This window comes from Oryzias melastigma, linkage group LG16 (genome assembly GCF_002922805.2).
Source record: "Oryzias melastigma strain HK-1 linkage group LG16, ASM292280v2, whole genome shotgun sequence".
Classification (NCBI taxonomy): Eukaryota; Metazoa; Chordata; class Actinopteri; order Beloniformes; family Adrianichthyidae; genus Oryzias; species Oryzias melastigma.
Window position 1 is genome coordinate 27528550 of NC_050527.1, and position 26164 is coordinate 27554713.

Genomic DNA, 26164 nt, shown 5'->3' on the forward strand with positions numbered 1-26164 from the left:
AATGTAAAAATGTCCGTTTTGTTAGCCAAAAACAGTTATCGTGTTGTTAAAGTAAAAGCCAAATGCTAAATTACCCTAAAACTCAGTGGTTGCTGAACATTTTAAAGTTTGAATTTTCTCTATCTGAAAGGAAATTCAGAAGTTCACAAATTTCAACGTTTTTTTTAAGGATTCGAGCAATTTTCTCATTAATTTCATATGGGGCATATCTTGCTCAATATTTCAAAAACTATTACTCTTATGAATACCAAAAGTAGAAGCAGTAATGTTCTAAACGAGCTGAATGTTTTGATACCAAGATTGATGAAATTACTGAAAGTGTGATTGAGTTTTTACGTGCAGAGACACGTACAGAAAGGAGCAGGAGGATCACTATAGTGTGAATGTTGTAAAGTATTCACACTAAAGTGAGGACTAATAACACGAACTTTACAGCTAATCGCCCGTTGAGGGGGTCTTAATGGTTGTCAACCAGTTCCTAAAATGACAAATGGCTCTTGTTCCTCATAAATCAGCAGCACTTTCTTTCACACTAACAACCCACAGCGATCTGGGGAAGTTCCACCGATCGCACGGCTGCAGCCCTGCTCCCGGAGACGTCTGCAGGAGCGACCTGTAGACCTCCTCTCGCTGCTGCCATGGCAACCAGCTAAAAAAAAGCAGCCTGACCTGATGCTAATATGATTTGACAGGCAGGAATGTGCATGTGTGTTTGTGTGGGGGTGTTTCATTGAGAGTATACACTTTATTTGTGCGTGCATATTCTCAGCCACATTCTGCTTGTGAAGAAAAGCTCATTAACTCCTCAATGTGCTGTTGCTATGCCTCTTAACAGAGACTCCAACCCAAATGAGAGTGGTGGCAGCCCGGATTCTCTACAAGTTCGTGTGTGCAGCAGTGGAGTATCCAATAAAGCTCAGAAATGCTGTTTTTTTTCTCTCTTTCAAATAATCTGGAGGTGAATTTGTCAGAGGAAGAAAGCGCCGATCCATCACAGAGGAGGTTGTGGATCAATAGCTGCGCTCTGTATAAGAACTGGGACACGACACAAACAAGTGCAACAATAAACTGGAAAAAACTGTTCATTTTCCCCAATTTACCCAAATATTCCAATCCCTTTCTGTCGTTCACAGATCTATTTGTGGAGCTGCTAGTAAAACCCCGCTTTCATTTTCTGCTGGATGAGGAAATGGCCCCGCCCTCTCTGAGCCGCCCCCTTCCCCCTTTGCTGTTATGCATCAATTAGTTCTGTAACTTCTATCCTATTCTGTCTGGGAATCACAATCAGAATATTCATAATCAAGGTTTATTTGGAAGGTTTTTACAGTCCAAAAATACTCCAGTGCTCCAAAGTATTCATGAAGCTGTTGTCTTCAGCTTCTCTACAATCATTATTTTAGGTTGATTCTCACCGTCAGCTCAAAGACTATTCAATTTTAACTGTATTCATCCCAACTTTCCTCCAAACAGTTTTAATGCCATTCAGTTCACAACACAACCTCCATATCGATTTATGTTGTAATATTTATTTTCCTTCTCTTACTAAATTCTATTTTGATTTATTGATTTTGGGAACATCGTCACAAGACAAATTCCTTGTAGCGTACTTGGTGATAAAGTTGCTTCTGATTCTGATTTAATTTTATTTTTCACATCCGCATCAGTGATAGAAACTCAGGAAAATAATGTCCCAAAGAATGAAACACCCTCCCTATTTCTATACACTCCTGTACGTCTTTGAAGACCCAATCCAATGAAAACTGCTTTTCTGTTTTTAACGTGTTCTTGTGGGATTTTGCCGATGATGGAGAAAATATAAGAAGAATTTAGGATTAAAATAACATTTCTAAATATTTATTTATTCAAATTGTGATGAATCAGAAGCAGATTATAAGATGCTGTGTAAAAAGGGGCACAAAGTGAAATGGGCGGGGCCAAAGTCTGTGTGCTCCACTCCATTCTGACCCATCCACTTCTAGACAGATAGATCCATGAACGTCTTTGTTTTCCTCAAAACTGTACGGCTGGATCACTTTTTTAATGTTAGGTTGGGAGGGGCTCTAAGACGGAGAGAGTGTACACAGAGGGATGATGGGATATTAGTGGAGGCTTACTTCCCTGCCAATAGTCCCGCCCACAACTTTGAGGTAAATTTCTAATGAACCACTGCTGCTTTACAGAAACTTTTGTTTTATAGGACAATATTTCTGCAGAACAGCAGATTCAAAAAAAGAAAACAGGCTAAAATTGTTTGTCAACAACAAACTTTTTGACAAAAACAATAATTTCATGAAAACAGTTTGTAATGATGTCATGATGAGTAAAAGAAGGAGGAAAGCCAAAGAAATCCAATCAGAACACATTCTTGCATGGGGGGGGTGCACTAAAAGATTATATTTTGACACATTTTTTGGCAATTTTGTATTTTCTTGAACTGAACATTAATATAAATAGTGAACCTGTAATTGAAAATCTACCTAAAATAATGTAAAGCAAAAGACAAACAATATTTCTGATAAAATAAATCCCCACATTGTTTGTGAATGAGAGCTGGACTGAGTGGCCCCGCCCCCTGGTGTTACCGGCGTTCCAAACAGGAAGTATCTTCTGGCTCCATGACAGAAAATCCCAAATACTTCTATTAAATGTATGACATTTCTGTATGTATGTCGCTCTGCTCCACGTTCATTCTAAACACCTGGGTGTTTTCCAGTCTGTTTGCTCGCTCTTCACGGTTTGTCCTGAAGTGTCTTTTTCCCGCTTTGAAACATGGTTTATTGTGGTTGATCAGGTCACGATCGAGGTGAGGTGAGAGGACAGCATCTGTGAAGCTTCTGAGCTCCTTCTGGTTTCATCAGAGAGTCAATAAAACCAGCAAACTGTGAGCGAATCCCCAGAGAAAAACTTGTACAAAAATAAAGTGCTGATTAAACAGGAACGGCCTAATGGGCACAAACAGCGAGCCGTCGCTGCAGGCCGTCGCTGCAGGCCGTGCACGGACGTCGTCATTCCAGCATCGATCCTCGTCGTTTGTCGTCTCAGCAGGATGGACTAATAATCCCCACAAAAATCCATCATTTAATCACTGGTTATTGTTCTTGGTTAAGGTTATTTAGCAATCAGATTTTTCATATTACATCTCTGTAACCATAGCAACTACCCTTAATCTCTGCCTCCCATTTCGGTGCTGCCAAAGCAGTTTTTTCTTTTTTGTTTGATCTGATTTTGAAAAACTCCTGCAGAAACCTGGTAATGCTTATAAATCAAGCTTCCAGGCATCTTTTTTTGGGTGTGTTTATCACTTCTGTGTAGAGCGCGTCTTTACAGGAGACTTTTACAAAGCAGGTTTGAGCGAAAAAGCAACAGAAAAATGAGATGTAAATGCTCCGTAGGTGCAGCGAGGTGATAAACGGCTCCTGCTCGGCATACGTCAGCTGTCTCTGCTTCGGCCCTCACCTCTCCTCTTCACTCTTCATGGCTGCAATTTGGAAAATTAAAAGGTGATCAAGGAGATTAGAGTAAAAGCCGACGGCTGCATCCCACTTGGCACATTAACCCAGAACGAGCCCTCACACTGAATATTGATGCACCGCAGCAGCGGCTGCTCCGCCTGCCAGCAGCACCGGATCACCGGTTGGTTTTTTAGTTATTCTGCTCTTGAATTTCTCAGTCAAATGAACTAATTGTGGCATCGTGAATTTTTGGGAAGTGATAAAAACTTTATTCTTGTTAAAATGAAACACTAAAAACATGTTTGGGCTTCAATTTTGGTTCAGAAGGTTGACTTCTTCTGGGGTTTGAAATAAAATTAAAATCTGTTATTTTTCTGTGACCTCATGTCCCTAAAAGTCCATACTCCATTTTTTGGAGGTAATTTTTTAAACTAAACCAATGGCATATTACATAATAATAAATGACAATAAATCTTTCATTTGTTTTTCCTTTTTTTGGGGGGGGGGGCAGCTCGTCTCAATAAAGTCTAGTTTTTGAAGAAAAAAAACTCAAAAATTGCGGCATCACTGTTTTTCTGGTGTCTTTGTTTCAATGAAGTAAAAATAAAAATGTGGATAAAAAACTATGAACCTCCTGACTGCAAAGAAATTATAAATATATCATATTTAAAATAAAATAAAGTATTATAACATTTTTCAGAGTATAGCCAGGGGGGCAACTTATTTGTGTTTTTTTAGACATAAATAGGCTCATATATTTGTTCAGTATTTGCTACTGACAGCAGCAGAAGAAGAAATGTCGTCCAAAACAAACATGGAAGAGAATCTGATACAGATCAAAGGATTAGTTTTATTGTATTTATCTATTTATTTATTTTTTAGTTAGGCAGATTTATTCTGAAACGCCAGTTTTATCCCAAAAGTGCAACTTATACTCCAGAGTTATTTGTGGTTTTCTTCTTCCTGATTAGATCTTGTGACTTATACTCTTGAAAAAAATTGTAGTGATTTATTTTATTATAATAAGTTTTAAAATAAAACAGTTCACCTCACTCTCTGTGTTTTTAATTTGTAGAGATCAAGCATCAGGAACAATCTCTGCCTTGTGGCTTCTAGTTGAGATTTTGGTTCATCATTTTCCATCGTGTGGAAGAACGGCATCAGTTCATCTTTAGACTCGTCTTGATTTATGGTCAAAATATTTGCATATCAACTCGAATGTCTTAAAAACTGTATAAAAAGTAGTGCTCTCAACGTTAGCGCATGCTATTAATTAAAAAAATCAACACGTTAATGCGTTAGTTTTTGATAATGCACACTCCGTCGAGGATTATCCCACTTATAACATGCACACTTACAAAATACATAAATATTCAATCAATTGTTAGCACTTGATTTTTGTTATGTTTTTGTTTTAGATCTCTTTTTCACAAAAGGCCGACTATTTGATAGTTAATGCGTCCAGTTGTCATGGTAACACGACAACGCGTCGCTAAGCCTCAACTGCAGCGGCAAAGGAAAGAGATAAATGCTGATCATCACGATCGGTTAAATAAAGCTTCAGTTCAGAGAGAAAGTTCATCGTACTGCTTGCTTTTGTCCGGATCATGAAGCCAAAGTTTGTTTTGAAGAAGTCTGCACAGGAACTTCTTTTTTAGGCGTGCAGCCAATCAGAATCGAGTATTCACCCCCGGAACATTTAAGGTCCAGAAACACTTTAAATGGCTGTATGTCAACATCTTTGTTTTCTTTAAGTAAAACTGCAGACATAAAAGTCTTTAGAGTTCTGATTATCTTACTGTTGATGTATTTTGTACTCAAAAGTTACACTTCTGAGTTAACACTTAAATAATTTAAACATTCCAGACAAAAAAATGAAGGAAAACATTTTCTCTTTTGTCTGTTTTTTGGTCAAAATCTCCATATTGTCACTTAAAATTTACCTCGTAAAACATTTTGAATAATTGTTATTAATCAGAACCTAAAAGTGTGATTAATCTGATCATTTTTTTAATCGATTGGCAGTACTAATCAAAAGTAAAGCATAAACATGAGGATCCCAATGGTAAAGAAAACTGTTTTATGAAATTCTCTTTAGAAATATCAATAAAATAGTACATGAATATTAGATTTGAACCAATAATGATTAAGGGAAAAGCAGCCAAATTCAAATTTGGCCTCCGAGGGGACGGCTGCAAAATGATTTACAGGACGACTTTTGTCCAAAACATTTGAGAAGTTTGTCTGATCTGGTAGAATTTGTCTAATCTCAATAAGATAAAGTGTACTTCAGAAAGCTCTTCTACTTCCTGCTGTTTCGTTTATTCTGCTCTGCAGCTTCATAACGGAGCTGAAACTCTGTTGTACCTGATCGTATATTTGAGGAGAATTTGCCACATTGGCAGGTGAGACGGAGTCGTCAGCATAAGACTGAAAACTTTCAAGGGTGCAGAAAACAGAGAATCACATTACATGAACATCAATCGCTTACCCTTGAGGATCTAATTGATTGTCTGAAGCTGAAGCATGTGTTGTGCAGACCAAAGAGAGGCTGAGAGCTCCAAACGAAGTCCAGGACGCTGATGGCTAAAACTGTGAAAATAGTGAATGTGTGTACACTTATTTATGACTTTTTCAACTCTGATTAAAGTCCAAAGCACTTTACAGACTCTGCTGCCTTAGAAGGCGTAGAATTGTGTTTTTTTTGGTTTCCAAATCGTAGTATTGTCTTTTTTATTATTAATTTAACTTTTTTAATAGTCGTTGTGATCTATAACATGTTTGTGTAATTCGATGACTTTAGGTCCAGTTGTGAAACAACTTTTCATCCATTTACGGAATTGACGTAATTCTGACCGACTCCAAAACAGAGAAAAGCAGCTTTGCATTGATATAAAACACTTTACAGTCGTGATGTGTTGATCAACCCAAATTCTGACGTAGAAAAAATCGTCTTTGTGCTGTAAATGGAAAATGTTCAACAAAAACACTTTTGTGGGTTTTGCACATCAGAGCAAAGCTGCTTCTTCTGCATCATTGGAATTACGTTGATTGCTCAAACGGTCAAACAGTTCCAGTAGATCTAAGACTGCGTGTTATTAAAAGCAGAGAAATGCCGCTCAGAACGTGCGCCGCGCATCAATCAGCCACTTTGGCGGCACTCAAGCATCCCTCTGTTCAGAAGAGCTCAGCTACAAAAACTACAGTTCATGCTGGATTTTCTCTTAAATGATGCAGGAAATGTGTTTTTAAGGAACTAAAGAGGCGCCCACAGGTCAGAGATAATCATATTGGGATACTTTTGATGGGATTTGACCCTCCGATTGAGCCGACCTTTCCTCCACGATGCCTCAGTTTTCCCTGAAAGCAAAGCTTCATCTTCTTCTTCTGTTTTCACTTTGGAACAGAAATCAAGAGAAAATTCATGATTTTCTACCATTTCACAGCCCTCATCGAGTGTCCGCACTGCTACTGATAGTTTCCAACAATCAGATGGTGGCAGTGGGGCGGCAGCACAGGAGCAGGCGGGTTTCCTGCAGGGTGGCAGTCTCAAATTGTTCAATCATTTGTCAACTTTGGGGACGCTGAAGACCCTCTTATTGGTCAACTATCATGGTGCTTCCTTCCTGTCACCCGTCTGTCACAGGACTACCAGTGTATAACCTCCATATGCAATAGCTGACCAATGTAAAAAAAAAAAAAAAAAATCGCAGATTTGTCTCATCCTAAAGCAAAGGCCCGGTTCTGGATTGGCTGAGGATTCTGTGGATTCTGTGGTGAGGAGCTCCGTCCTCGCTGTTCACTTTGCTGCTCTCTGTGAGCTGACTGCATTGACTGACGGTTCGCCGCCTCCCGACGACGCCTGTAATTTCTCATTAACTCAAAGCAGCTTGATGTCACAGACTTGCCAAGTAAAGCGTGTGGTCTCGCCGCGGTTCTGTAAACGGCTCTAATAAACAGCTACAGGCCTGCCAGTCCGGCTCACGCTGGACAAAAGAGCAGCAGCCAGTTTTCAAAGAGCGAGTGTCTCCTCTCTCTCTTTCCTTCATTTTCTTTTCTAGGTTAAGAACAACTTGACACCAAACATCAAGTGCTGCAAACTCAGAGGATCCTCCTTTTACCTGAGCAATGTGGACTTCCACACATTCCCTCTAAAGCCACTTCCAGTCTGAAGTGCTGACACCTGAAGCGGGCTGTTGTGTCCTCGCCGCTCGCTCTTATCGAGGACGTGCAGGCGGCTTCTTCACACGGCAGACTGGACCTGTGCTGCCACTTCCAGGCGGCTTCCTCAGACGAGGTGTTTTCATGTGCTTCAATATGCAGGAATTAGCTCTCCGTGTGCGGCGCGGCTGCATTGGCTCCAGGACTTGCAGCAGTAGATTACAGACGTGGAAATGAGGGGCTGCTAACCTGTTTGCACCGCCACAATCATCAGGTTTACAGTAAACACGCTCCTCAGCTTCTCAGCTTAGGTGGGATGGCAGACGTGCTTCAAACTTCCTCCCTGCAAAAATGCAAACGTCAGTTCTCTCCAAAGCGAGAGTTGTTAGAATGAGAGGAAATGGAAGCAAAAGTTACAACATCCTGGGTTTGTTATGGACTGAGGAACGGCAAACCCCAAAAGGCAGGAGTTTCCTCGTCTAAACCAGGGGTCCCCAAACTTTTTCTTGTGAGGGCCACATAACTGTTTTCTTCTCTGATGGGGGGGGGTTTGTAGGCTAACAGAAAAAGTGTAGCAATCAGCCTAAATGTAAAGATTTATGGTTTTCCAGAAAGACACACATAGTCAAATTTTAAATAATTAATTTCTGTAATTTTCATAGACAAAATAATACTAAAACATGTCAATAACTAGATAGCATTACTTGAGATGGATTAATATGAAGATTCTTAAATTGATCGCTGAAAACGCTGAGGCTAATGGCTAGCTAAAATCTTGGTGAAGTGCCAAGTTAGCCGAAAAAACTCAAAAAAGTCTAAAACAGCTAGCATGTAGCTGAAATATTAGCTAAACTTCAAAATAGCCTTAAAAACTGATAAAAGCCTAATAAGCCAAAAGAGCTAGCATGTAGCTGAAAAATTAGCCAAATGCCAAATTAGCCAGAACAACTGAAAAATGTCTAATTTTGACAAAACAGCTAGCATAAAGCAAAAATATTAGCTTCACTCCAAACTAGCCTAAAAAAATGAAAAAACCTAAATTAGCCAAAACAGCTAGCATGTAGCTGAAATATTAGCTAAATGCCAAATTATCCTAAAAAAAAATCAAAAAAAGTCTAATTTAGCTAAAACAGCTAGCATAAAGCTAAAATATTAGGTAAACTCCAAATTAGCCTTAAAAACTGAAAAAAGCCTAAATTAGCAAAAACTAGCTTCCATGTAGCTGAAACATCAGCTGAACTATAAATTAGCCTAAATAAGTGAAAAAAGCTTAAATTAGCTAAAACAGCTAGCATGTAGCTAAAATATTAGCTAAATTCCAAATTAGCCTAAAAGTCTGGAAAAATGTCTAATTTAGCCAAAACAGTTTGGGTGGCTGGGCTGGATCCGGCCCGCGGGCCGTAGATTGGGGACCCCTGATCTAAACCAAAGAAAATCGTTTCAACAGCGTTTCTGTTACCTATAAAAATGCACAATTGGATTTTGGCTAAAACGACAATTTTGAAAAGAAGCTCTCATTCATTGATAACATGTTTTTGTGCCTGGAGGAGGTGAATTTTTGAGGCCAATCGAAATTGACATATTTAAATGAGTCATGTGACCAACGGTGACTCAGGAGGCAAGATTCTGGACCCTCAAACTCCAGGACCTCTGGAAGAGAACCGAGCTTGGAGGAGAAACCTCCTCTGGAGGATTAGAAATGTAAATGTCATATCTACAGTCATTTGAGGAAGGCAGAACACCCTGTGAAAATCTGTATTTTTTTAAGCATATTTGTATGTATGGATACTTAATATTTATTTAAACAATACTGAAGGGTTTAAGTATTATGACTTAACCAATAAAGTCATAAAAATCCTAAAAACTTTCTGCGAAGTGAAATTTAAAAAGAAGGAAATTTCTGGTAAAGAGTAAATGAGGACATCCCACATACTTTCCTATATAAATCAAACAGATTGATCCCAGCAGGTGCACATGATCAGGACATCATTATCTACAGTTTTGCCTTATTTAATCCTCAGACATTTAGTGTGATGTACTGCCGAAGGTTAGAGTGAAAACAACGGGGAGATCGTTGAGATCCAAAGAGCTGTCAAAACGAAGATTGTGGCTGCTTAGGAGTCTGGTAATGGATTAAAAAAGATCTCAAAAGGGTTTGGAATCAGTCCTTCCACCAGCCGGGAAATTGTTTACAAGTTGAGAACTTTAAAAGATGTTGCTCTGATGTCCAGGTCTGGTTGTCCAAGCAAGTTCAGCCCCAGAACAGACCGCATGATGATAAAAGAAGTCACAGAAAGTCCTAAAATATCATCACAGGTCCGACAGCAGACTCTTGCTACTGTTGGTGTGAAAGTACAGGGCTGTCATGGGAGATGTGCAAGGAGTAAACTATCGCCCTCCAAGAAAAACATGAAGGCCAGACGGAAGTTTAACAGACAGAATAAGGACTAAAATACTGACTTCTGGAATCATAGTACAGATGAGGCCAGGATTTCATTATTTGGACACCAGAACAAATGATATGTTTGAATAAAATACAGCATTCGAAGAAAAGAACCTCATGGCAACTGTGAAGCACGGAGGTGGAAGTGTCGTGGTTTGGGGATGCTGTGTTTCAGGATCTGGTCAGTTCACCATCATAGAATCCAGCATGAATTCTGCTGTATATGAGGATAATGGGAAACTATCTGTAAGAAAATGAAAGCTAAAGGAGAAAGTTCAACAAGAGAATGACCCAAAGCATACCAGCAAATCTGCCAAGGTCTGGCTAAAATATAAGAGTCTTGGAATGGACAAATCAGATCTAAATCCAATTGAAATGCTGTGACTTAAAACAGGCAGTATGTACAACAAAAACCCTCAAATATCTTTCAGTTTAAAGAGTTTTGCTTAGAGGAGTGGCTCAAACTTTCCTCAGATTGGTGTCAGAGACACGAAGCTTCACTGCAGTCACTTCAGCCGAAGTGACGGGGACCTGGTGGCAGACAAGATGGCTGCTGAAAATCATTAGCCAGAAGTTAGTCCAGAACCGGAACATCAAACACCCCTCGCCGCACATTTCGATAGAAAACAAATACTTGTTTTTGGTCAAAATACACTAATATAAGTGCGGAACCCTAACAGCGTTTTAAAGCTTTGAACCTTTAACACCTGAAGTGTTTCTGTCAAAACATATCGTAACTCCTTACAAATCAACGTCAATTAGCTTATCTGCAGAGAAAGTGGTTTTGCGCTGGTAAGCAACACTTCAAAGTGAATCTTCACCAATATGCAATATAGTACTGACAAAGTCATTTTATATCAGTTTCTCTACGACAGAATCAGCTGATTGATCTCGTAAAGGGTTGAAGCAAACTGTGGTCAAACATTAACACTGGTCTGAAGCTCCAAATGTCAACACTTTTGTTAATGTCCTTTTTAAGCGTTTACCCTCTTTTGACACATTTTAAGAAGTCCTGCACACAAAAAACACTTTTATAAAAGTGGCTACAACTCTGAAATCTTGTGGAATTTCCACTTCTGGGTGATGATTTTTCAGCCGCCATCTTGTCTGACAGCAGGTCCTCTTGGCCAAAGGGAGTAACTGTTCAGGGAGTACGGTGTCCCAACTTTGTCCTTCATTAAAATGTGTATTTTTGTTAATATTTTTGGTTATACGAGTAAAAACAAAATATTTTGTTGTGAAATTAATTTCTTTTTCAGGAAAAAAATCAATATAAGCTTGAACATTGATAAGTGATCATTCATTGGGGGTTACTATTTTTTCACGACTGTTTGTAGGTGATCAGTAGAATTTTTTTCCAATTATTATTTTTACTTTTCAACATACAATCATAAAGATTCTTGCAGCAATGTTAACCAAAGCAAAGTGAAGAATAACCCATAATTTGTTAGTCCAAAATGGATGTATTAGGCTGTATTAAGATTGATGAAGAGAAGGTAAGGTGTCCAGATCTTCATAAACTGATCCTTCATGGAGTGGAGCAGACAGGTCAGGTAAGAGGCCAGTTTGATTTAGAGGGACGTTTCTCACTTATCCATGACAGGAAAATGTTCTTACGTGCTGCATATGTCAGGATATCGCTGATCAATGGAACTTTAACATAATAATCCATTTAAAAAGATCCATTTACACAAAGATTTCCCAACTTGGAAAGATGAATAATCTACAGATCGCAGAAACATCTGCCATCGATGGTCTCCTTTCAGCGTAGCTGGACCTCTGATCTGGTTTCTGGTCCGAGTGCCTGAGGTTCTGACAGACCCGCCTTCACTGATGCTCATCCCCGCCTGGAGATGATTTCATAACCAGAGAGAAATCCTCCCACTCCGAGCATCAGCAGGTTTGTGTGTCAGCCCCCCAGGTTCAGCCTGGAGGTAATGTTTTCTGTTGTACATCTCTTCCCATAATTATTAAAGAAACTCCAGGGGGTTGACTGCCTCGATGGTTGGTAGAACATTAAGAAAATACACTGAATGCACGTCATTAAAATCATATCTACTCTCTAAAAGCAAATCCGTACTTAGGGGGATATTCAGGGACACCGCTGATGCTGATTTCTGTCATTTAGCTCTGGCTTCGGGACAAACCTGTTCAGGATGCCAAGCAGAGTGTTGTTAAACCTGCCAAAAAGCATGTCCTATTTATTTGTGCACATTTTCTGCATTTTTCACACAAACACAGCTCTGCTCTGCGATTTATAAATGTCACTGCGTTTGACAAAAACAGCACAGATCCAGAAAACAACCAAATATTGACTGCTTATAGGTCACCTCTGAGCACAAACGGCTTCCTGTTGCAATGATTCATCCATTCACTGCTCATGAATTACTCAGAGCAGCTGCTCTGAAAACAGATTAAAATACATGTGTTATCAGTATAATTTGATGTTTGCTCACAGGTTTTAAAGATCACCATGTCCAACCAGCAGCACCGCTGAGGCCTGTGGAGAGCTCACACACGGCAGCACAGTGCCATCATCTGGCTGAACGATGCCACACCCAGAGGGGCGACGTGCACACCCCTCCGTGCATCATCATCATCTGATGAAAGATTTCTTCATTGTTTTTTATTGCTCATGGCAGCTCACACAACATTCACAAACATGACAAAAGAAGAGAAGGCAGGAACAATCGGAGTCAGACAGAAGAAATTCATCTCATAATAATAATAATAATATCTGCTCCTATTAATCAATCACAAATTAACGACAAACAAGAAACAAGACAAAGTAATGTCATTAATTCTTACGGATAATCGCACCTCATTCGTAATCCAATGGAGGCCTACTTCCATTTCTTTTAATTAACATCCATCAATGCAACATATCTATTGAATTTGTTATCCTTAAACATTTTTTTTTAATTTAGTAGCAGTTATACATTGTTTAAATATTCTAATGAGTTCCACAATCTAATTCCTCGAATTGAAATATGTGTCTGCCTACGAGTTATTCATGCAAAAGGAACTTTAAAATGATCTTTACTTTTACCAGAATAAAATTAAAAAAGACTGAATATTGTCTGGCAACATTTTTAATTTGACTTTTAACATGAACAACAACATTTTTAAATCAACCAATTTAAGCAGATGAGATTTTGCCTGTTTTATGGATAATTCTTACTGCTCTGTTCGGTAACAGAAACGATGTTTGGTGTGAGTAGCATACATTTTTCCCCAGACTTATGTGCAATAATTGAAATAAGGAAGAGCAGAATAAAATACGCAAGGAGTTAATATTAAACAAATCCTTCACTTTGTATGTTGTTGCTAATTTTACTTTTTAAGTAATTAATGTGATTTCCATTTGAGTTTATCTTCCATTACAACTCCAAAAATGTGATTTCACTAATTTTTTGGACATTAATTTGGTCAATTTCAAGTGTTATATAATTTGTGTTGGAATAAAACAAGAAAGGGAGAAACATTTCTCACAGAATCTTTTTCCGTCTTCTCGGCTGATCAGTTTTTCCAGGAAGTGCAGAAAGGAGTCACAGTTTCCAAACAAGCTTCTCTCCATTTCAGCCGGTGTTTGTACGAGTTACTTCCATGCTGTAATATAAGTTATATGTTCTTGTTGTTCAATACTACATTACTGTCACGGGTTTCTATTGTGTTACACACCAGCAGTCTGAGAGTAAATTCAGACTGGGAGGGTCCACTGGTCTGGACAAAGTCCTGAACCTCGTGTTTGGTCTGTATTCCGACTGCTGGACATTTCTGCATTTCTGGAGTCTGTAAACAAAACCACATGACTAAAAATCTCTTAAGTCATTGGCCAGGAATTGCAAGGAAGAATGAAGGAAGTCCTGAGCTTGGCAGTCCTTGTGGGGAAAGTTCACTTATTCACACGAACCGAAACCACCTGGAAAGATGGATCAGAGAGCGGTTCCTGGTCCCGGACCAGAGTCCACTTGGATGGATTTAGACTGGACAATTTGTTCCGGATTATCAGGGGAAACGAACCAAATGTGTCCAGTCTGAATACAGTTAAGTTACTTCCCTTGTAACTCCTGCAGTACATGGCAGCAAAGACTGTATGTTTAGTGAAGCAGGAATCCCAACTCAAAGAACCCTCAGTCCTAGTCATTGTGGTCAGTAAGGATGATGATGAAGGCCCAAAAGAGAACCAAAAGGTTCTGAGCCTCAGAATGAGTATAAGACAGTACTAAAGTCTAGGAATAAAATAGGATTTAAATTAAAACACTCAGCCGACAAAAACATCAGGACAGATGGATATTGACCCTAAAAAAAATAAATAAAAAAAAGGATGACTACATCCATGAGTTAGGAAGACAAAAATAATAGTCTGTGACCCCAAACAGGAAGTTTGGCTCAGTGATTTAGGTCATAATAGCAGCGAGGTCTAAGCAGCATTCGCTTTAGAGCACGCAGCTTATCATCGAGGCGGTTGCAACTTACCGACGCGGGCTAAATCCACTCGGCAAGGGGTAGCAACATTGGGGGCTACAGCGTGCAGGCAGTTTTCCTTACGTCACATGTCCCTGTGGGCCCACCGGACATGGATTCGGTGTCTGGCTCTTCCCTCTGAGCTACTGAGGAAATCCTGGTTGGTTTTTTTCCTTATCAGCAGGTCATCTGGTCTGATCTGAGGTCTAACACATACAAATACCACGGCCATCCTCCATAAAAAGATCGGTGGTCCTGCCAGAAAACGTGGAAATAGTGCGAAGTCGACTTTGATCAGACGACAAGATCCGCCTAAACGTTCACTATTGAGAGTAAACTCACTCAGATCTTGTTCAAATGTTTTCTAGAAGTTCTCCTTTATCAGCCAACAGTAAAAAATTACCAGTGAAAAGTCATATTCTTGCTTTTCCAGCTCTGTTTGTACAATTGTAGCACAGCAGTAAACGGGTATCTATACCATTCCAATATGGCGTCCAACTTTAAACATGCAACAAGCTAGTATGCCATCTCTGGCGTTATATAATTCAACGGTTTAAACGCTCCTGCTAGCTTATTGCACCTCACAAGCCCAAGCTAACATTAGCGTTGCAGGAAAAAAAATAAAAATGGCGAGCAATATCAGAGCTATCCAGTTTTGAGCCAGATGGCAGCTCAATTAAGAAAAATGAAGATGTACATGGATCTGCTAAACTGCAAGTGGAGGATTTAGAGTTGTAGTGGAGAAAGAAGACTTTGGCTCTACTACTTCAGTTGACAGTTTGATCCAATCTGAATTTAATGAAGACATACCCAGAAAAGCCGTTTTAATCTTAAATTATTTTGTTTATGTCCTTCATTGTGAGAAAAATGCTACAACGTGTTAAAAATACCAAAAAAACACAATTTTCTTTGAAGTGGGTGTTTGAAATATCACATCAGTGATAATCCTTGATATGATTTACTGAAACATATGGATGTCAGATCCAGGTTTGCACCTAAAGTTTCATTTTTACTGTTGTTTTATTGATTTTTATTGAGTTTATCAAACTTTCCCACACAAACTGTGAGCCATATTTGGTTTGTTTTGACATGTCCTCCCTCCTGCTGTCAGATGGACTTTCATCCGAATGTTTAGTCCTGTGGCGTCGCATGCCGTGGGCGTTCCCGGCTCTAGCCCTGAATGTTGATTTGACTCAGAACTGACTTGTAACGTTCATGATAACAGCAGTTTTGTATATTCCTAGCTTTAGTGAATGCAACACACGCACAGCAGGCTGACCAATCAGAGAGGAGTTGAACAGAGAGGAAAAAAATCCCCCGTGTTTTTATTGGCTGACAGCCTGTAAGCATTAAGACAGCTTTCTGCTTTGGCCTGACACTTCCCAGTGAACATTTCAATTTGGGCCCCACATGGTTTACCTGGGCTGAATTGGCGGACCCCAGGTGGGTTTGTCTACGGTAAGGGTTGGCAACCTTTAACAGTAAAACAGCCATTTGGGCTCGTTTTCTACTGATCGAAACCTAGAAGGAGCTGAGTAGTCTTAATTTAGCATGTACGAAATTTGGATTTGCATTCATGACCTTTTTGTTTCGTCTTTTTTTTTAATAAATACTAATTATGTCTATTTTTTGGCACAAACTAAAGCAAACATAAAAAGAAAAAATGAGCATTTCTCAAAATAGGATTTTTTAAAACATTTTTCCTTTTTACCTTTAGGAGAGGGCAAATTTGTGAATAAGCTAGCTCATTGCTTAATTACTAGCTAAACTCCAAATTAGCATAAAATTCCTCAGTAAATTAAATCAGCCAAAAATGTTAGCATGTTGCTAAAATAAAAGCTAAACTCTAAATTAGCCTAAAACTCCAGTAGATAACAAATTAGCAAAGATTGATAGCATATTGCTAAAATATTAGCTAAACTCCAAATTAGCTTAAATCATTTAATTGGAGGCCAAATTAACCCAAATAAAAGATACATTTTGAGCCACAGCCACAGTGCATGATGGGAAACGTGACGAAATCTTGGTAAACTGAGCCAAAGTGCATGGCAAGGCAAGGCAAGGCAAGTCTATCCTCTGACAGACAGGTAACCAGTGTGAAGACCTCAGAACTGGACTGATGTGGTCTACTTTCTTGGTCCTTGTGAGAACCCGAGCAGCAGAGTTCTGAATAAGCTGCAGTTTCCTGATGGATTTTTTTGGTAGTCCTGTAAAAACACTGTTACAGTAATCAAGTCGACTAAAGATGAAAGCATGCACTAGTTTCTCCAGGTCCTGCTTAGACATCAGATCTTTAATCCTTGAGATATTTTTGAGATGATAATAGGCTGATTTAGTGACTGCCTTAATGTGTTTATCAAAATTTAAGTCTGTGTCTATCACTACACCCAAGTTTCTGGCCTGGTTGGTAGTTTTTAGTTGAATAGATTGAAGCTCTGTAGTGACGTCCAACCTTTTTTCTTTAGCCCCAAAGACAATAACCTCAGTTTTGTTTTTGTTTAATTGAAGTAAGTTGTGACACATCCAGTCATTAATGTCCTCAATGCATTTACCAAGAGCCTGTACAGGGCCTCGGTCTCCTGGTGTCAGTCTAATATATATCTGTGTGTCATCTGCATAGCTATGGTAACTAATGTTGTTGTTCTTTATAACCTGGGCCAGTGGGAGCATGTAGATGTTAAATAGAAGTGGTCCCAGGATGGAGCCTTGGGGCACTCCACATGTAATTTCTATTGGCTCAGAAGTGAAGTTACCAATTGACACAAAATATTTCCTGTTTTCTAAGTACGTTTTGAACCAGTTTAGTACTGGCCCAGTGAGACCCACCCAGTTTTCCAGTCGTCTGAGTAGTATTGCGTGGTCGACTGTATCAAACGCAGCACTGAGATCCAGTAAAACTAGCACTGACATATTTCCACTGTCTGTATTCAATCGTATGTCATTAGTCACTTTGGTCAGAGCCGTTTCAGTGCTGTGGTTCTGTCTGAAGCCGGACTGGAAGACATCATAGCAGTTGTTATTTATTAGGAATTCATTTAACTGATGGAAAACAGCTTTTTCAATGATCTTACTTAAAAATGGCAGGTTTGATATCGGTCTGTAGTTGTTCATTTGAGTTTTGTCTAGACTGTCCTTTTTTAGGAGAGGTTTGATTACAGCTGTTTTCAGTGGTTCTGGGAAAACACCAGATGTTAATGACAAGTTCACAATCTGGAGCAGGGCTGGTTCCAGGATCTTTGAAACTTTTTTGAAAAAGCTTGTGGGTAGAATATCCAGACAGCAGGAGGAGGAGTTCAGTTGACATAGAATGTCCTGCAGTTCTTTACTGTTTATGGGTTGAAACTGAGCCATTGGGTTTATACTGGTTTCTAGTGGATAGGGTTCATATCCTGAACTTGTAGTTGGTGAAACAATTGTTTGTCTAATGTTTTTGATTTTGTCCCTGAAGAATTTGGCAAAGTCATTACAGGCTTTGGTGGAGTAAAGTTCTGGTGCCACTGACACAGGGGGTTTTGTCAACCTGTCGACTATATTAAATAAGGCCCGAGCATTATGGGAGTTTTTGGTAATAATTTCAGAAAAATAGGACTTCCTTGCATTGCTCAGTTGTAAATTATATAAGTGAAGTTTCTCTTTATAGATGTCATAATCTACCTGTAGTTTAGATTTTCTCATCTGCGTTCAGATTTCCGACATACTTTTTTTCCGTTCTTTACCAGAATGGCATTTCTCCATGGAGATTTTTTCCTACCAGAGATCACCTTCACCTTACTGGGAGCAATACTATCCATGATATTTGACATGTTGGAATTAAAGCTATTAACAAGTTCGTTGACTGAATTCCCTGAGAGGGGAGGAGTCAGAGAGAAAATCTGGTTGAACATCTCACTAGTATTTTCAGTTATATACCGTTTTGTGATCTCCTCCCTCAAAACATTTGTGTGCACTGGAATTGTGCTCTCACAGAAAACACAGCAGTGATCAGACAGACCTAAATCACATACAGGGAAACGTGACGAAATCTCGGTAAGCTGAGCTAGCAGCGCTAAGCTAAGCGCCGTGAGTAGCTGCTGAGGTACGAGCAGCTCTGTGGACCAATCATAAGCTTTTCTCCCTGAGTCTGTCCAACGAGCAGCGAGGGGGCGTGCCCGTCCTTATTCTGCCTGGTGTTTGCGTGAGAACCATAACAAACAGTCCAGGTCCGCGGATGGCAGTTTCTTCGGGCTAACACAGACACAGGTGAGCCGTTCACAGGTGTCTGAACTTATATTCATCGAATTGTAGTGGTCGTGTCATGTTGAGCCGCTCCCGGTGCTGATTCAGACTATCCCGAACCGGTTGGTTCCGACGTTGAAGGAACCAATGAAAAGAACGACTCAGTTTCGTTTATGTTTTGTTAAATCATTAAACATGGATTAAACGTTATCATTACCGGGGAGAAAATGCCGTTTTTATCTTCTGTCTCTTCGCTCGGGTCGGTGGCACGCGGAGTCCCACCGCGGCGTCTGCAGCATGGCGGCCGGGCCTGCTGCAGCTGCAAGCTAGCACGAGAGGGAGCCGCGCGCGAGCGCCTCCTGCTCAGCGGCTCCGCCGTGGAGGCGACCCGGTACCCCTGGGCCCGGTGGTTCGGTATGCCGCCTCACGGAACCGAATCCGAGCGGCCGTCCCGAGCTCAGCAGAGCTAGAACCGGGCCCGGGTGCGTTTGTAGCCGAGGTTCTAAGCTAGTTTGTGTGCAAACTGTTATTTTAGCTCCACACGGGTTTAAAATTGACTGTTTGATGGTAGATTTTACTCCAAATATGGATTTATTTTAAATTAAACATTAGTTCAATCAACAAAATCCCTTTAATTTGTTACTTTTAAAATATGAGTATTTATGAAGTTCAATTTTTAAGTTGAGTAAACCCATAAATGAAAATGTTAATTTGATTAAAACTAACAAATTACAGAACATTTTTTAATTGACAGAATGTTTCACTTTTTTTTCAATGTTTTCAATGGCATAAAGAATAACTCAGATAGGTTAAATAATAATTTAAAAATATTTTCATCACAGGTACTCATTTTATTCCCTAATAAACAGCTAAACAATACAATTTTTGTGACCCAAAACAAATATTGGAGAGTTAAAAGTTCAATCCAAGAAAGGAAGGTATCATAATAAAAAAAACTACAAGAATTAAACCACAAATATGATATCAAATCAATATTTATAGTTTAACAAATAATAATACATTAATCTGCTCCTGTATGTTTGTTGACATTGGTTACAGCCAATCAGCTTGCTACAAACCGGTCAGAAACCTCATATTCCAGAAAACTGTACCCGCTATGTGTTATTTTCTCATGAAATTTGTTAAATCTGTGACGGTGACAGTAAAAATGAAACTTTCTGTCCAAACTTGCCAAAAATCTCATCGTCTTGATTATTAATTTCGATGTTTTTCATCAGAATCATGTAGATTCCTCTCCGAAAAGTGGGCGTTTCCGTGCCTGTGTTCATGTTATTCTGGTTAGGGCTGTAACAAAATACTTGGATATCTGTGATCTATTCCAGGAAAAAAAACACGTTTGAATATTTGTGAATTTTGATAAAGCTGATTTGCAAGCTTTATAAAAATTGTCGAAGGCCAAACAATGGATTTTGATTAATAAACTAAGCAAACGGAATGTGCTGCTGAAATAAATAAACATTCAAAGTAAAGTGTCAGGAAGTTTCTCATTTTCCAAGTAAAACTGTCAAGTGTTTCAGTTTTGTGATATAACTTATGAAAATTGTTTTTGCTTTAAAAATAGTCAACAATTTGAATTAAAAAAAATATAGTTAAAATGAATTTGAAAATCTGGTGATGTGAGGTCATGTGACCGTCTGCCAGCATGGTGCAGAAGTCATGTTTATTGATGAAGTTAACCAGGAAGTTGTGACGTTATTGAAAGTGATAAAATCATTTAAATATTTTATTGATTCTGATCTTCTGTTCCAAATGAAGGTACAAATAATGCTGATTAAAAACATATTATTTATTATTTTTATATATCAAATAAAAAGACCAACAAACAGTAGGAATCCTGGTTTTCCTAAACATGACTCGTTTGTCAAATCGGATCTCCGCCTTAATAATGATCAATAGCTCTAGCTGGTGCCAAAGGAACCAAATACACAGATCCTAATGATAAAACATTTTTAGGGCTGAAAAATGATTATTTTTACTATGAATATTGTTTTCTAAATGGATTCTTCGGGGATTTTTGATGCTGTTTGTATTTTTCAAGTGCAGTGATGTTTTAGAGCGGCTGCATCCATGAACTGAGTGGTATGGGGGGGGCGTGTTTCATCAGGACTGGTGGTTTTCTGTGTGAAACGGCTTATTGGAAATGTGATAAAGACCAAGAAGACAAACACAGAAATCTGAAAGTGTGACTCTGGGCTCAAAGTTCAGACTTTCTTCGCTCTGTTCTCTAAAGTACGATGTGTATCGAACCCAACGAAGGTGCTGCAGGTTCAAGTGTCCCCTCCCACTCTGAAAACTCAACCAATAGACTTTGGAAAAACAGAGAAATGCACGGAATCTGGAAAACTTCACCTGCACGGTTCAGGTGTTTATCTCTGAGTCACAGTGGTTGAGGTGAAAGATGTTCTGTCGAGTTTAGATCAGGGAATCAGATTCTTAAAAAGGGTCAATAATTAGATCTGTAACCACAGATTAAGATATGAATGGAATTCTTACTAAGAAGTGGTGGTGATTCAGCTTCACGGTTGGTTTTCAGCAGGAACATCTGGCACTGCAGCTCCTGACCTCTGACCCTCTCCTCCCCACAGAGAACCGAAGCCATGGGCAAGGCCCAGTCACACCTGACCAAACTCAAGGCCGAGAGCCAAGACGCCCTGACGGTGGCCGGCGAGTACACGGACGGCCCGGCCGAGGATGACGGCAAGAACGGAGACGTGTCCCAGTTTCCGTACGTGGAGTTCACCGGGCGGGACAGCGTCACGTGCCCCACGTGCCAGGGCACCGGCAGGATCCCCCGGGGTAACTCACACGAACACATGACAGCTCAGGTCTGATGCTGAGAATCCAGCTTTAGGCTGTGAGGTTATCTCAGAAATCTCTACGCTTCTGCCTCTAAACCAGTTTGTTTTCCACGAGGATGTTTGTCAGAGACAATCCAGGAATGTTCTGGTCTCCTTCCAATCTGTTATTGTCCTGCTGTCGTCCGTCTGCACAGGCGCCCGCTTTGTCTGCAGAAACACGAACGCGGTCAAGCGCGAGCCTCAAAATAAACCGCTTACTCAGCACTTTGATGGAACCGCCAGATTTGACCCGACAACCAAAATGCAGAAGGAAGGAGATGAAGACGTTCAGGAAACGAAGCTTTGGAGTTCTGTAAAGACATTTGTGCGGCGCCACTCCTCTCAGAGCTGTCGCCGCCGTTTCTGCACGCTCTCATGGCGAGCAGCAGAAACGGCAACCGCTCCAACAATCAGGAGCTTTCACCGGTTCTAGACTGAGGTTGACATCTATGGAGAGCAAAGAGACTTCCTCTGATCTGTGGGTGTGTAGTTCTTGATTTGTGCGTAAATTAGGATTTGACCGCATGTATTCTTTATTTGTAACTCATGTACTATGTTTGGTGCATAAGTAAAAAAATTACAAAATTAAAAAAATACAAAATCTGATTTACACATGCACAATTAAAATGACAACAGCTTCAAACTCACACACCAATCTTTAAAAGTTACACACGAATGACCTCTTATGCACACACAAAACCTCAGATAAGCACGAATCTGTGGTGAGACTTATTTCACGTCTCATTCATCCGTGAGTGATGCGTTCAAGTACTACAAGAATGCTCGTTCTTCAGAGTTTTCTTATCAGCCGTGATTAATATCCGGTAAAACTTGACATTTTCCTACTTTCTTCAAAGATATTCCATATAATTGATATAAAAAGTCTGAATAAGCGTTTTTAAACACTTTTCCCTTTTTTGGACTAGAAACAGTGGGACTGAAGAAAAGACAGGAAGCAGAGCTGGAGGTAGCAGAGATGAAGATGCTGAGGTTCTCTTTGGGAGTGACCAGGATGGATAGGATCAGGAATGAATACATCAGAGGGACAGCACATGTTAGAGGTTTTGGAGATAAAGTCAGAGAGGCCAGACTGAGATGGTTTGGACATGTTCAGAGGAGAGACAGTGAATATATTGGTAGAAGGATGCTGAGTCTAGAGCTGCCAGGAAAGAGGTCTAGAGGAAGACCAAAGAGGAGGTTTATGGATGCAGTGAATGAAGACATGACCCCTGAAGGGAAAAGCCCAAAGGAAAAGAAGAAAACACTTATCCCTTTTAAAAATAAAAGTATTTTCCAAAAAAAGCACTTCTGATCTGCGTTTTATCGACACAAACTATAAAAACCTTAGAGATGTAAACGTTTAGTAGAAATGTTTTGCATCAGTCTCTTCTTCAGGTTTGTAAATCTTTCTCTGCTCACATCGATGATGCTGACGGCTGTCGGTCGCTCTCAGACCTGCAGCTCATTCAGGTCACAGAGGTCAAAAGAAACCAGGATCCTCCAACCCCCGTGTGCTCTGCTTCCAGGTCAGGAGAACCAGCTGGTGGCTCTGATCCCGTACAGCGATCAGCGGCTGCGGCCCAGCAGGACGTGAGTCTGCTCTGCGCGAACGGCCTGGAAGGCATCAGCTCGGTTCAGGGTCTCATCCCCGTCTCCCCTCTCCTTCAGGAAGCTCTACGTCACCATATCGGTGACCCTCTGCCTGCTGCTGTCTGGTCTGGCCGTGTTCTTCCTGTTCCCGCGCTCCATCGACGTCTCCTACGTGGGAGTGAAGTCGGCCTACGTCTCCTACGACAACGACAAGAGGATCGTGTACCTGAACATCACCGTAAGGACACTCGGAATGCAGTGAAACGGGGGATGATGGGAGATTTAAGCTGAACCCGTTCAGGTGATGCTGGAGTCCAGGTCGGGTCGAGGGATGGGTACCGAAACTCGCTGCCAGATTACTGCCGGTACCGCCAGTACCGCGATGAGCGGTTAAATCCTGATTTATTTCAGTATGTGTGAAAACGGAGACGCAGGAAAGACTGACGGAAGGAAGGAACTAAATCCTCTTAACCTTTTAACTGCGTCTACAACCAAATGGTGGGGAATATTTAGAAAACATGTTTTTAAAAATGTCGATTGTGTGTATTACTCCCAAAGGTACGGAGCCTCTAAAGGGACACTGAAGAAAAAAATTTGAAGCAAAGAAAATTCTGGTTCCTCTCTGGTGCACCAGAGAGGAACCAATATTTATTTTATTATTTTTTTTTTACTTCAATAATAAAAAAAAAGTTTTCAGTTACTAACCAGAACATTTTTTTTTCTAAGAAAAAAAAAAGACTGGTGAGCACCAGTTAGTATCTAGTAATTGTTATTTTTTTTTTACTTCATTTTTGTTATTATTTACATTCTGGCGTAAAAGAGTTACTAACCAGAACATCCTTTTTTCTAAAAATTGAAGTAAAAATAATTCTGGATAATAAGTGATGTGGACCAGATGGTAACTAGAATTTCTATTTTGACTTCAATTTTTTTAACTTCAGTGTCCCTTTAGGGCCTCCGTACCACTGGAATAAGTAGCAGAAAAAAACCCCTCAACGGATTGGAATCATCTAAAAAGTAGCAGATCAGCTCCAGATATCGTCTGTCTGTGAGGTTATAAAGTTCTCGTCAGAAAAACTCAAAAGTTTTAGTTTTTTTTCCACTTTGCTGACAGAAAAAGAAACGTAGAGTCATGAGAACCGTGAACGGTCGGTGATCTGTGGCCCTCTGGTCTCCAGAGCACTTTGAACATCACCAACAACAACTACTACTCCATCTCGGTGACCAGCATCACGGCTCAGGTCCAGTTCTCCAAGACGGTGATCGGCAAAGCCAAGTTCAACAACAGCACGGTGATCGTCCCTCTGGACGAGCGGCAGGTAGGAGCTCCTCCGCCGTTTCCACCGCCGTTTGCTCCTGAAGTTCTCATCAGGCTCTCTTGCAGCTGGACTACACCGTCCCCACCGTCATCGCCGATGAGATGAGCTACATGTTGTGAGTATTTGTGAAGAAACGTCCGTCCGAACCCGAACGCCTCCTCCAACCTGAGCTGCTTCTCTTCCAGTGACTACTGCACCCTACCGACCATCAAAGTGCACAACATCGTGGTCATGATGCAGTGAGTACACCGCCGCCGTTTCTCAGCTTCACTCCTGTTCCTTCTGTAGGAGGCCGCTCTGGACCGTTCGGGTTTCCAGAGTCAAACCGGGACTTTAAAATGATAAAACACGCCGTGATATCCAGAAACATTCTTAACATGGTTTTCTCTTAATTTAAAAATTAACCTTAAAACTACATTTCTGAGTATTTATTTATTCAAATCGTGAATCAGGAGCCGATGAAAACATGCAGTTTGAGAAAGATCATAGACCACAGGCTCCGCCCCATCCCGATGCATCCGCTCACAGACAAATAGATCCATGATTGTCTTTGTTTTCCTCGTCTGATCCGGAACATCCGGTTCACACCAGGCGCAGACGCCCTGTGAAGGATTTGGAAATAGAGAATCAGAGCGACACGTTTAGTGTGATGAAGCAGCACGACTTGAATGTGAGGGCGGAGCTTATTCAGACCTGCAGCGTCCTTACATTCTGCTGGATGAGCAGCAGCTGGCGGCGAGGATTCGTTCTGCACCATCAGCTGTCAGACGCGCTCCAACTTCCAGGAATGTGACGGCGTGTTTGCTTCAGTGAGCGCGGCTCGGCGTCGCCTCCACGCCACCTGGTGGACAGAATGTTGACAGAAACCTGCAGTGAAGTTTCATGATCTGCATAAAACCTGGAAGCTTCTGATCTCTACCCACAGATGTGGCTGCTGTTGTTAAAATATTCATTTCTTTTTGTTTAATTTGATTGTTTTGGATGCTGTTCTTTACTGTCACTCAAAATGAATTAAAGCAATTTAAACTAAAAGCTCTGAAACCAGAAACTTAGTAACCAGAACTGGACTGAGTGACTCCTCCCCCCTGTGTTCCAAACAGGAAGTGGCTCCAAGAAGCCAAAATCCAATAGACTTCTACAGAGAAATAAACCGCTGATCCTCAGCCATTCTATTGGTCAGAAGACCCGACCTGGATCTGATTTTTCTTTAAACATCTTCTTGATAATTCACTTTTTTAAATATTTTTTTATAGCCAGTTATTCAAGTTATAAACTGACCAATCAGATGCCTCAGTAAAAGCACGTGGTCCCTATTGGCCCCCTCCTTGATTAGTTGGTGCTTCTTTCAGTGGAAGGGGCGTGGCTTTCCAACAAGCTCACCCCTGATTGAGGGTGGTTGCCATGGAAACGTTGACTCGGACCGTCTCTGACCAATCACCGCTCAGTAACGTTGTCTGGTTCCAACATGGCGGCGTCCGTGTCGATTAAAAATGGCTAAATTCACTTGATTTGGTTGGAACCGGATGTGAGGCGTTTCCTGTGGGGGGCGTCATTCACTCTGTCCAGTTCTCTCTTATACAGTCAGTGGTCCGAACGCAGCAAAAACGATAAAAGACGATGAAACCGAATCAAATCAGATTAAAGTCAACGAAAAAGCAG

General features: G+C 40.5%; 1 protein-coding gene and 1 long non-coding RNA gene across 4 annotated transcripts in view; one reads left to right on the plus strand and one right to left on the minus strand.

Annotated features, from left to right (window-relative positions):
* Nucleotides 1-3281: 3281 nt before the first annotated feature.
* Nucleotides 3282-19231, minus strand: LOC112136711. 2 transcript variants are annotated; one of them, XR_002917399.2, is made up of 4 exons: nt 18956-19231; nt 7863-7956; nt 5944-6044; nt 3282-3478 (listed from the first exon to the last, which is right to left on the minus strand). It is a non-coding gene; the product is annotated as an uncharacterized LOC112136711 (long non-coding RNA). The 2 variants fall into 2 exon arrangements; XR_002917400.2 differs by having other exon boundaries at nt 7574-7956.
* The window catches only part of tmem106ba (transmembrane protein 106Ba), an 11519-nt gene continuing 1248 nt past the window's right edge, over nt 15894-26164 (plus strand). Inside the window, exons 1-7 of one of the 2 annotated variants that reach the window (XM_024258591.2) lie at nt 15894-15981; nt 21345-21555; nt 23123-23186; nt 23265-23424; nt 24365-24505; nt 24571-24620; nt 24691-24744. In XM_024258591.2, the coding sequence (XP_024114359.1) occupies nt 21357-21555; nt 23123-23186; nt 23265-23424; nt 24365-24505; nt 24571-24620; nt 24691-24744 (668 nt within the window). In that variant the 5' untranslated portion in view covers nt 15894-15981; nt 21345-21356. Of the gene's footprint in view, nt 15982-18605; nt 18763-21344; nt 21556-23122; nt 23187-23264; nt 23425-24364; nt 24506-24570; nt 24621-24690; nt 24745-26164 lie in introns of those variants that run through there. The other variant, XM_024258590.2, reaches the window with a different exon arrangement.